The sequence below is a fragment of the Solenopsis invicta genome, chromosome 9 (assembly GCF_016802725.1).
Source record: "Solenopsis invicta isolate M01_SB chromosome 9, UNIL_Sinv_3.0, whole genome shotgun sequence".
In the NCBI taxonomy this organism is placed as follows: domain Eukaryota; kingdom Metazoa; phylum Arthropoda; class Insecta; order Hymenoptera; family Formicidae; genus Solenopsis; species Solenopsis invicta.
The window spans coordinates 12,991,821-13,004,923 of NC_052672.1; the positions used below are offsets into that span (position 1 = coordinate 12,991,821).

The 13,103-nt window shown below is 32.3% G+C and overlaps 2 protein-coding genes and 1 non-coding gene across 6 annotated transcripts in view; 2 read left to right on the forward strand and 1 right to left on the reverse strand.

Moving 5' to 3' along the window:
* LOC105198008 (sodium-independent sulfate anion transporter) overlaps window positions 1–13,103 on the reverse strand; it is a 46,776-nt gene that overhangs the window by 31,017 nt on the left and 2,656 nt on the right. The gene's annotated exons all lie outside the window — the stretch shown is intronic.
* On the forward strand, window positions 716–12,806 carry LOC105198004 (sodium-independent sulfate anion transporter). Of its 4 annotated transcripts, none has more exons than XM_011164627.3 (9): window positions 716–963; window positions 5,115–5,305; window positions 5,975–6,112; window positions 6,401–6,679; window positions 7,050–7,359; window positions 8,084–8,386; window positions 8,978–9,212; window positions 9,624–9,856; window positions 12,635–12,806. In XM_011164627.3, exons 1-9 carry the CDS (start codon window positions 915–917, stop codon window positions 12,661–12,663), a joined length of 1,767 nt encoding a protein of 588 aa, XP_011162929.1. In that variant the 5' UTR covers window positions 716–914; the 3' UTR covers window positions 12,664–12,806. The 4 variants fall into 4 exon arrangements, with proteins under 4 accessions (XP_011162929.1, XP_039309735.1, XP_011162932.1 ...); XM_039453801.1 differs by lacking the exon at window positions 716–963 and adding an exon at window positions 3,705–4,353; XM_011164630.3 differs by lacking the exon at window positions 716–963 and having other exon boundaries at window positions 5,173–5,305; window positions 5,932–6,112.
* On the forward strand, window positions 1,459–1,540 carry Trnas-aga. The gene has a single exon. It is a non-coding gene; the product is annotated as a tRNA-Ser (tRNA).

The window sequence follows — 13,103 nt, forward strand, 5'->3', positions numbered from 1 at the left end:
CGAAATAAAATAATTTAAACTACAGAAAATAATACTTGCTTTTTTAATAAGTTTGCTAATTTGGATTACTTAGAACAGTTTTCTCAACATATATTTTTTTAACGGGAGAATTAATGTAGATACTTATATGCACGTAAATATAATTTTTTGTAAAATAATATAACACATGTAAATTTTTCAAAATATTTTTTTAATATTCAATTTTTTTAACATCAAATTAAAGTTTAATAAACACAAATTCAACTGCATGTGTATTTAAAAAATTTTTTAATTTTTAAAAATAATAGTGAATAACTAGAGTAGCTGAAGAAAACTTTTTTTTAAATCTAAATGCACTGTTATAAAATGCCTTTACAAATATTGTTTAAATATTTTCTCATGTCTCTTATTATTATCATTCCAACGATATACGTTTAAATTTTTAATTAATCAATTTTTTTTCTTCGAAAAAAAATCGGTAAAGGGATTCACTTTTATGATAAGCGTGAAAACACTTAATCAAATCAAAATTTTGATGTTGTATATTTTACAACTTTCAAAACTCATGAAATATCAGAAGAACGGAGAGATACTTCGGTATGTTTCCTTGAAAGTTATTCTTTAGAAACTGGCTTTATTATCGCATCCATTATACAACAGTACTGCGTTTAACGAGATAGAGAGAAAAATTAGAGGCGGTATCAGCGTGCACACGCATATGTTGAGCGACACTGAGCGACACGCAGACTCGAGACTCGAGGCACGTGGTTGTAGAGGATACACGATTCCGCGCTGTCACTTGCGGACTATACTACCACACGTGATCGTGTTCGATCGCGCGTATTCTTCCTTATCGACCTTCTAGTTGAAGGATGCACGGCACGGAACTGCACGCTGCTCTCTCTCTAGTGACACGTTTGGTTTGATCTCGCGAAATGTCGTTTTCACGAAGGAGATTCGGCGAAATGACACCACTCCTTTCGAGTAAGTCCCATTTCGAGCCTTCCGGACGCGCCTCTCATGCCAAACGTCGTCGATGTACCTACGATTTCGATCGATCAAGCTGCCACTTCCGCGTCACTCTCGTAACGCATGCATTATTTATAGGTGCATTATGACGCAAATGAGAATCATTCGATATCTTTACTTCACGAACATATTTCTTGTGTGTATATATATATTTTTTTTTAATTACTATATTATTTAAATATATTTCTCATTATTATTTATTGTTATTTTCATGTAAAGCATCTTATTATTATTGTTTAAGTATTTTAAATTTATTTAAATATTGTGTAACATTCTTCTACTATTATCTATATCATAAATGTTTTATATTTTCATTGTTTATTTGTGATTTTCATGTTATTAATTGAAACAAAAGTTTTAAAATTAAGAAAAAATCAAGATAAATTTAGTCGCAATAGCTGGTATCCTTTTATAGAGTATTCTTGTTAAACAAAAGCCGTAGTTACTATAGCAGTCGTGGCCGAGTGGTTAAGGCGTCTGACTAGAAATCAGATTCCCTCTGGGAGCGTAGGTTCGAGTCCTACCGACTGCGTGAGCGGTTTTTTTTTATTTAAAAAATATATTTATAAATATAAAATATAAATTAATAAAAATTTAACGCAAAAAGAAACTGAAGTGTTATTTTCTCGGAACAATTATTTTTTAAGATTTTTATGAAAAGATATTGTATAGATTGATTGTAAGAATAGTGCACTTTTTGAGAAGAGAAAATAATCTCATAACATATTTTCTATATGTATTATATGTAATGCCAATAAAGAAAGATATTCGCATATGAATCAATGTATTCTTTATAAAAATGTTACATATAGATTTTTTGGTCCCGGAATTTAAACCATCCTCAGTATAACATACTTTTTGGCGGTATTAACAAAAGTTCCATACAATGATAAAATAATTGTCAGTAAGCTGAGATCGCGTTACATACAAACTAATGCCTCTATGAATGTTAAAATATATATATTAATATAATTTTTATGTTTATTTACTCTAGTTTAAAGCTTTCCCGTCTATCCAACATAAGATGCTTTACAAGCCTTACAATTAATCTTGTATACTACCTTAGAGTGTAAGTTTTATAGTAATTTATCTTTCTGTATTTTAAAAATAAATGAACGTAAAAATTATTAGTACAAATACAATTCAGCATTCTGTTATATCAATGTAACGTTGTGCTCAGAAGAAGTTAGTTCTCCGTAATGTTCATTTCGCTTGCTTGAGCAATACCGCCACGTAAGTCACATATGAACAATTGTTAAAAATAATATTGCGTCTTCTAAATTAAAATATTTATAGTTTGAACGCTCAAATTCTTGTCTAATATGTCTGACAAACAATTAATAAACGTTTATTTGGAGCATTCAACGGACGGCGATCAACAAGCAAAACATCTTGTATATTTTGACGTCTATAGAGGTATTAGTTTGATTGTATGTAATGCGAGTTCTATGTACCGACAATTATTTTATCATTGTATAGGTATAGCATTTAGTTAATACCGAAAAATCAATGATATTATACTGAGGATTGATCAAATTCCAGGACCAAAACATCTATATGTAACGTTTTTATGAAGAATGCATTGATTCACACGCGAGTACTTTATGTTTGGCTCTTTATTGGCACATTTGATTTATTTTATTTGTGTCTATCGGATTACAATTTCTTTTTATATTTTCTATAATCAATATTATGAAAATGTGATGATACATATATACATAATTTAATTTATCAATTACTTTAATATATCAGAAGTTCTGTAAATAAAAGAAAAGAAATAGAACAAATATTTTATGTAATTAAATGTGCCATTTTTATGACAAATATACTCGGACCATGTCGTTTCTTCACAATAGCCTATGCAATAAATTAATAATTAAGTAAAGAAAAGAAAAAATTGCATGGCTGTTATGTGAAACAATTAACTGAGGATATTGTTTCTTTGTTTTTCGTTATCGGAATCTCGCAGACAGCGGCGTATCCTATAACTGTTTATTTATCTTCTCGTAGCCATATAATAGCATCCGTATGTGCTCGGCAAATACGTCAGATCATTGACGCGGTGTGCTCGGGTGATTAATGAAAATCTCACTACCACGGGCGACGTCTCGAAGACAGTAACTAATTAATCTCGCGGCAATTTTGTTTCTCCTTTCTTCAGACAGGTTTCATAACCATGTCGAGGCTCTAACACATACGCTCATCAATGTATATGTATGTGTATATATATATATATATATATATATATATAATTTTCTTATATATATAAAGATATTTTATCTCTATTAAAATAGATATTAAGTATATATTGTGTGAAATCTTTTTGTAATAGAGTATTCTGGACGTGCAAATTAATTTAAACTGATGTGCTTTAATAAAACATTCGCATGGAAAGAATAGTTGTGTCCTGAAGTATCTAAAAACTTAGCTAAATACAGATGTAAAAATAATTTTTTACTGAATCATCAACATATGATAATTTTAGAATGTTCAAGCGTGATGAGCAATGTCTCAAAAATTTTGACATTCAAGTAATCAGCTTGAGAGTCCTAATTATATTTTCAGATGTATTTAAATTGCATTTAAATTATAATTAAATTTTTAGATACTTTATATATAACAAAACTGTTTTTTTCACACTTTCAATTATTTTTTAAATATCGGATTTTTAAAAAACTTGTAGAAATTAAAAAATAAATAAATTACAGTATTTTAAAGCACAATGCTCGCGCATACAATTTCATAACTGGCACGTGAGCGTAATTACAAAAAAAGTTCTGATAAGCTGATACTCTTTTCACGTTAATTCCTTTTGATCTTTTATACAGATCTCACGTGACGTTCATATGGTATGTTTTACTGAGTAAGTATATGACAGTATCATTGCGACATTATCACATGACATACGATTTAATACTCCGAATATCAAGCCTGTTTCACGACTCACGAAGATGAAACTGTAATACTAAATCGACCGTCTTTCCGATTGTCTTTTGTTTGAGAAAATCTTATCTCGATGATCGCCATGTGGCACATTAAGTACGTTATCGCAGTTTGCTAATCAAGCACTTGAAAAATCATTGCATTCCCCGCCGTAATGGATTATCAAGTGTACAAGAGGTATCAGTGTTTGTTGTACACTGTGCTGAATAGGGAGTCTTTTATCCGCAATTGCCGTTTCATAGATCACGTTTTTCTTTCGAAAGTTCACGCCGATAAGGCTACAGTTTTATACGTCCAATACACGTCCATTTCGCGGAAATTGTGTGAAAAACTTTCAACCGTGAAAATTACTTTATTTACACGCTGAGAGAAAACTGAAACATATTGAGACTAAGAAAATGTGTACGTATCATTAACTAATTAATTAATATATATTGCATCATTACACATATGTATAATCTATTAAATAATATTATTTAACATTTAATATAGAAGGTTGTTATTAGAAAGAAATATTTGCACGCGTTGCAATTTTGTTATATCATGTTTGCGCAACTTTCGATATCGCAACTATCATCAGAATATTGAGAGGCGTGTCTATGATTAGTTAATAGTTTTGCAATTCCTGATGTAATGCAGTGGCTGCATGATGATAAGTCGACAATGCTAAACATCATCGTATTATATTTCGAATGCAACAAACTTGTATTTTAATAGTCAATTAAGTAACATAACGATGTCTATATAATAAAGCTCCCATAATTTATTTGTCTTTACGTAATAAAAATGGAAATATATTAAATGTAACGTTACGTTCCTTTTTCTAAACGAAAATCGCAGAGATTTATCTCCGTAGCTTTATTTCGGTTTACATATTATGCTCTAAATTGAAATCTTACGATATTTAAAATCAGCTTATGATTTTTAAAAATACATTATTTTTATATAGTGAAATTTTTACCGATCAAAAAATGATTTTTTTTAGATTATTATCGACATCGTAATTTTCTCTCTGCAGATGTTTATTATTATTTATTACAAATATTATCCAATTAGCATGTGTATACTTATACGGATTAATTTCAATATTAATATTAATTAATCATTTTTGCAACATTTTTGTTGTTACACCTTTGTTATATATATATATATATAAATTATAGGGCCGAATGTTACACTCTCTCAAAGTTGCAACCTCAAGGGACTTCTCCTACGGAGGATACCGATTCTAGCATGGCTACCCCTGTACAGTTGGAGCAAACTTGTGCAAGACACTTTGGCAGGGTTGACAGTGGGTCTGACCGCGATACCGCAGGGCATAGCGTATGCAACAGTGGCTGGACTTCCGGCACAGGTGGGTACACGAGCGTACTTGCGACTGTGTATTTGCTGCGCACACGGACCTTTCTTGCATGAATGATGTTCGAATTAAAACAATCATTAAATTTACCTGAACGCAAACGATGATTCTCCGAAAAAAAAAAAATAAATAAAATATCTTGATATTCCCGATAAGAATCAAAACTTTTCAAAACAGCGTACACGTAAGAAAACAACAGTTTTGATAAGATATCTAAGAGTTTAGTTAGAGTTCTAAAAATAATTTTATTAAAACATCAAAATAATTACGGAGGAAGTTCAAGCACAATGAGCAATGCTCTGCAAAAAAATTTGACGTCTTAACAATCAGCTTGAGCATTTTTACATAATTATTTTGACGATCTAACAAAATTATTTTCAGATTTGTATCCAGCTAAATTTTTAGATTTTTTAGTACTGAATTGTTCTTTCTGTATTTAACAATTCTAAAATGAAACAATTTTGGAAGAGATTTTTGGAGGATTCACCGGTTCACAGTTCTAAAACTCACGACAATCCTGATTTGAAAACGAATATCGTCGCAATTTTTCGCTCGGTTAATTGAAACTCTCGAGTATTTTGAGGAACTCTCCATCGAGTAACCGATCTAATCTACGATAGTTGGAAAGACGACTCTCGTTAGGTGAACTTTTGAAAACTTCAGTATGGCCTGTACAGCAGTTTCATGGGTTGCTTCGTTTATCTGGTCTTCGGTAGTAGCAAGGATGTGACGGTGGGACCTACTGCGATAATGGCATTAATGGTGCACAAGTACGTGACCAATCTGGGAGAGGATCTCGCTGTAAGTAGCGCTTATTAACTCTCGTTCGACAGTTCGAAGTTTAAACTTTTACTCCTGATACAGTATACGTTTATGTACTTCTGTTTAATATATCCGCAATATATATTAAGTTGATATAATTTATCAATATGCTTTCATACACTGTTCGTTTCGAGTCTGTTTTCAAATTACTCGCTAAATTCGTAATCGTTTTAAATTCTTGATATTTACAGTCGATTGCGATTTTATTGCAAAATATGCATTTTATTTTATTTTTTTTATATAAGATTCAAATGAAATCCTTTTCAGGTGCTCGTGTGCTTCTTATCAGGCGCCGTGATCATGATCTTAGGAGTGCTTCATTTGGGATTTCTCGTAGACTTTATAAGCATGCCTGTAATTTGCGGCTTCAGTAATGCCGCGGCGATTATTATCGCTACTTCTCAATTAGGTACTTTGCTGGGTATAAAAGGACGCAGTGACTCGTTTATCGACGGTATTTCAAAGGTTGTTAATCACATAAACGAAACCCAACCTTGGGACACGGTGCTAGGAGTGTGTTCGATGATAGTGCTGGTACTTCTCAAGGTACAATTCATTAAATTCGTTCTTAGAAAACGCTGACAATATTTTTCAGAACTCCCACTTAACCGGAATCGATATTTTTTATCGTTAAAAAAATTTACTCGAACATAGAATTTAACGGTTTAATTTAACCTCACTTGTTACATATTTGTAAATTTTTTCCTTAAAAACCACAAAATAAAATTTCAGTCGAATAATTAATTACTTTTGAATATTCTTATTTTTTTTTAATAGAGGATTAAATATCAGCGTAATTATGGCAAGGTCTCTTTAATTTTAATAGAATAATTGCACTGATTTTAATGCATAATTACTTATACTTCAGCAAAATACAATTTAAGTATAATTAATAAAATAAAATATTTAAAAATAGAATCTGCCCGGCAAGAAGCTGGGAACTCTTTTCGAAAAATTCATGTGGCTAATATCCTTGGCCAGAAACGCCATAGTCGTGGTGGTCGGGACTCTCATAGCCTACATACTGTATTCTCATGGCATCAAGCCTTTCCAAATTACGGGCGACATAGCTGACGGTTTGCCACCGTTTTCCTTACCCCCGTTTACCATCGTAAACGGAAACCGTACGTATACATTCACAGAGACGGTAGGCGAGCTCGGCACCGGCATCGCCTCGATACCACTCATCGCTATTTTGGAGAGCATCGCCATCGCTAAGGCATTTGGTGAGTAAATATTGCTGGCAAATTTATTTAACTCTAGAACGGTATCGATATATCGAATATGATGCAGTATTGCTATTAATGCAGTATTGCTACGTAAATTTTACATCTAAGGAAATAAGTCATTCCTAATACATTAATATAACACGATTTTCCTACATTTCACACTTTTAGTGACAAAATATTTGTAATCTAGACTTTTGTAAACACAAACAACCAAATTATTCATTTAAAAAGAACGAAAGAACAAGCACTATCAAATTGAATCTTGAAACGCTATATTAGAATATGTAATCTAATGTCTCTTCGTAACAATATAGCACATAATTACTTGGAATATTTTGGAGTTATATACCAAATTTACGTACGATACCGTTCTATGATTAAAAATATCTTAAACGCTTCAATTTAATTCAATTAAATGATGGAAGGAAATACTATAATCGGAAATACAGATTTAATTATTCTTCCTAAAATTTTGTAATATAATGAAAATAGTATCAAAAATAATTCATCTCTAAAACAAACGCGTAAAAGCGGAAATTTTCTAAAATGCCTGATCTTTTGAGGGAAAGAAAATAGATTTTTATCCCGCTTCTCGTACATTCGCCGCTTGTATCTTATAAGTTATTGAATCATCGGGTTTCTTGCACCCTGCTCGATTCAATAATAATTTATGAAGCAAGATTTCATGACATTGTCCCGAAAACTTTCGGCAAATTTGCAGCAAAAGGAAAGACTCTTGACGCCAATCAAGAGATGCTGGCGCTCGGGCTTTGCAACATATGCAGCAGCTTCGTGAGATCGATGCCCGTAACTGGAAGTTTCACTCGTACCGCCGTTAACAATGCATCCGGCGTGAAAACGCCAATGGGTGGTGTTATCACCGGTGGTCTGGTGCTTCTGGCATGCGGCCTGTTGACATCTACTTTCAAATACATCCCCAAAGCTACGTTAGCGGCCGTCATCATAATCGCGATGTTCTATATGTTCGAAACACGTATTTTCGTTGTTCTCTGGAGAACAAAGAGTAAGATATTAACTTATACTTTCCAGATATCTCTGAGTTATGCTGCTCATTCGGTGCGTCCCGGATGATTTATTTTTCAGTTGTTTATTTTATATTTTATAATTTTTTTTTTGGAGTGTTTGAAATTATTTTCAAATTCATACAATATTTTTTTTATGCATGTGATTTGGTCAACTTTGAAAAAAATGATCAGAAAATACTTTTTATAACAAAATACAATTACGTTACTTTACCATATTACAAATTGATGCAGCAATTATATTATTTATTAATAAATTAAAAAACTCTTGAGGTTAATCGTAAAATTTATTTCTATTTGTTTCTATAAATGAAAGAAAAAAACGTGAGAAAAATAACTTTTAATTAAACAAGAATAAAGTCCTTGCGGAAAATTTTTGTTCTAAATACGATCGCTACCTTTCCATTGTAATTACCAATAAATAAAATGTATTAAATATTTTAGTGTTTTTATAGCTAAAGATACAAAAAGATTACTCGAACGAGAAAGCATTAAAGCACGTTATAAAGTATCTATTGGTTAATCTAGTTTCTCTAAGATTAATCGTCTTCCTTTTCTCTGGTGTTGAACAGAAATCGATCTAGTGCCGTTGATAGTGACGTTATTATGTTGCTTGGCGGTCGGTTTGGAGTACGGTATGATCGCCGGGATTGCGGTAAATCTAATTCTCTTACTCTATTTCGCGGCCCGGCCGGGGTTATTGATCGAAGAGCGGATCGTTGATGGCTTGACCGTGCTTTTCGTATCGCCCAAGCAATCCTTGAGCTTCCCAGCAGCGGAGTACCTCCGAGAGCGAGTAATGTCGTGGTAAGTCCCACCGCAAATCCACGTAAGAAATGATTCGGACGCGCGTATACCAAGTGCACCAGGGAAAAAGTGTAAAATACTGTAAAATTTGTAACAAGATTACAAAGCAGGTAATCTCTTCAATATCTTTTGGCAGCTTAAATAATAATTTCGTTAAATTCATAATAAGTATTATAATATTTTTGTTTTGTCTCTATAAGTTTGAATCGCAAGGAATTTTCCATTATCGGAGACTACATTGAAGTCTCAATATATTTTCCATATGAAAAAATCAATTTCACAATTTGTGGAGAGCGACACTGTTCTTGCGCTCGTTTCACCCTTTCAATTTTTTATTCCCTTTCCCGAAATATCTCGTTCGCGTTTGAGAGAGACAGTTATTTCGGAATTGCGACTTTGTTGTTTATCCAGGTGTGACAAGAGGCCAACAAGCTTACCGGTGGTAGTGGAGGGTCGTCACGTGCTCAGGATTGATGCTACAGTCGCGAAAAACCTGGCATTGCTCCTGTCGGATCTCGCCGCGCGGGATCAGAAGATCATTTTTTGGAACTGGTGCGAGGACGCCAGACAGACTTTGATAAGTTACGACCCGTCACTCATGGACTATTGTAAATCATCCGGCAGCATAGAGCAGATATTTTCAGGTAAAATTCTAGTCTCTCGATTTATCGCTTTCTTTCACAAAAAAACCTATTTATTGACAAGTAAAATTTCTAAGAATTACAATAAGCATTTCATCTTTTAGTATTTATGTGCCTCATTATTTTTGTAACATGATCTGACGTAGAAAAATCTAGCGTTCTTGCGATCATAAAAATAGAAATCCAATTAATTTAGCATTTTTGTGCAATCAATAATTTTATTTTTTATTGTTGAGTGACATAAACACAATTGGGCATAAAATTCTTCACAATAAAATTTTTTTATTTATTGTGTTCTTAAATAACGTTGTGAACGACGACTTGAGCTAAAAAGCATTGTGTGAGTATATCGTAGCGTTCTGAAAATTACTAATTAATTTATATTTCCAAGTTTTAAAGCAGGGTATAAAAAAGTTGATGCCACGTATAAAATGATGGATTTATAAGAATATAAAATGAATACTAAAAGTGCTTTTTTCAATTTTTTCGAAAATAAAATAAAATAAATTTCATCGTTATACTTAAAATACATAAATAATCTATTCTGATTCTATCATAATTAATAAAAATGGTTTTTATATATCGAGTTCTATTAAAATCAAATTATATATCGAGTTTTATTAAAGTCCTGTTAAATATCGAATTTTAAAGTCCTATTAAACCTACTTTTGCATCATCAGAGTTAACGCCATGACGTATTAGTTTGCAAGTTTACGACCCGTATATTTCTCTTCTCGATACTCGAGGGAAGAGGGCGGATAGCGTTTCGAAATTTTCCGCGCTTTATCAGGCTCGACGTGACGCGCGCGAGTTTGCAAATTTACGAGCCCCTGCGCTTTTGAGGAGGGTACATCCGATGGTACTCGGGGAGTTAATGGATTGTGGCGTCTCTGGAAATTTTCGTATTATCAGACTCGACGAGAGGAGATGTTCGGCGAAAGCGCATTCGTGAAAAAAAAATCTATAGTTTCGATACTTTTTTGTTCACTTTTTTGAAAAAGACAAAAAAAATAAAAGCTAGTTCTTCTCGAAGGTTTAGCGGAAGACATGTTCTGTTTTCGGTTGAAGAAACTTTCCCAAGTCGTTATGCATTCGCGAAAGGCATCTGTGCATGTTTCTGTGCATCCAAAGTTTGCGCATCGTAGAAGAAATTTAGAGAAATCACGGTTATACACGGGGTATCAAATTACAATTAACAAAATTAAAAAAAGAACCGAGAATTTTAGAATAAATCGAATATTTTCATTTTTATATTTTTATGGTTTCAAAAATATTTCATTAAAATATTTTTTATTCAGACAAATGCCAGCTCGCTGTGATAAGAGTAAATAAAATATTGAAAAAATATTGAAAAAATCACAGAAAGAAAGGTTTTACTGAGGTATCTAAAAATATAATTAAAATTTAGAAAATAATTTGCACTATCAAAATAATCATAAAGAAGGTTCAAACATGATGAGCTGCAAAATAGTACAAATAGTTTTTTCATTTTAGCAATCCGTCGTGAAGATATGCGATATGTCATTTTTACACTTAGATGAGATTAATGTACACTACGTAGGACTCTAATGTGCACACTAATGCAACCCAATCGAAATTCGTTATTAATCAGATCTGCACCCAGCTAAATTTGTAGATACTTTAGCAAAATCGTTCTCTTCGAGCGCAAGTGATTTTTCTAAAACAAAGTTTAGAGAAGATGTTTACACATTATCCCGCGTTTACAAACATTATTTTAATCAAGTTACTTTCTCCTTAAAAAGATATCGAAAAGCACATTATCGTAAAAAGAAACATCGAACGTAATTCAATTTCCAAGATATTTTATTCCATTGATTATAATTGGACACCCTGTGTATGCAGCTGCGATCGAACATCGTGGACATTTACGCGGCGACCTATATCATCACGTATGCGCATACCGAATCACTTATGACAACCCCTCTTACTCTCTCTCCTACCATCAGTACCAGAATATTACACTTTCGAACGTACACCATATTATTTCCGTCGTGTAACGGGTCGGCGGTTGATGTAACAGCTCGGAGTACTTCTAAACTCATTTCATTTCGCATATAAAATAAATCTTCGCTTCGGACATCGATATGCAACGTACGTATTAATCTATCATGAAAGTTCCGCGGTGCATTAGTAGAATCAATCAGCTTGTTCTGAATCATCATTCCCAAATTGACATATTAATTTTATATATTTAAATGCATATATAAATATAATTTTTAAGTATAATATATTTAATAAATATATAAATTAAATATATAAAAAATATAAAGCGACAAAGACTATCACAGTCGTATTATTTAAGGAATAATTGAATGCGCTTAACTCAAACACATTAATAATAAATATATAAATAAAATATAAGTATTAATATTGAAAACAGCTGCAGGAATATAATGTGTGTCACTTCTTTTTGTATGATTATCTTATCAATTTGGTTATCTCAGCTTGAGAGCTTTAATATTATTCGCCATTTGCAAGCTCTATTATTTACTTATTTCTTGCTCATCAACACAAACACGCGCGCCTGTGTAACTAGTACAACTTTATTTTAAAATAAAATAAAAAATTAGTTTAATATTATTAGATTAAACATCCAAAAAATTTCGTACGTATCACATTTTATATGTAGGCTAAATATAATGTAGGTATATCTTACGTCCCAATTCGCCCTTGAAGACAATCGCTTCAAAAAGATAATCACAAGATGTACGATAACGATTTTTGAATAATAATCTGATATCGTCGCTTTTCTGTTTTCAGACAATTCCGTGATTCTCCGATTGAGTTGAGTCGACAGATTTATTGTCATAAGATATGTGTTCATTACGTTCCCTAGGATAAATTATTATACGTCGTTTTTACTCATATTTTCTAAATGCAACGTTGCAATGTATATGATGATAATAATATTAAACCTGAATTTTGAAACTAATTGCAAACTATTTTCTTATGCATTCACAGCGTTCCCCTTGTGCATTCTATAGTGAAATTCACATATACGCTGATGTAAACGATAATATGATCACCCACGGTACATATAGATTATTGATAATATTATTTTTACCCTCATCACACAGGAAAACGGTGAACGTGTCGTTACATCAGCGAGAGGGTTGTTACCCTTCATTTTTCTCACGTTCCTTTATAGAATGAGTGATCTTTTTCTGGATCAGTTGTTAAATACACTATCCAAGATTATCGACTGAAATTATAAAAAAACTCTCTGCAC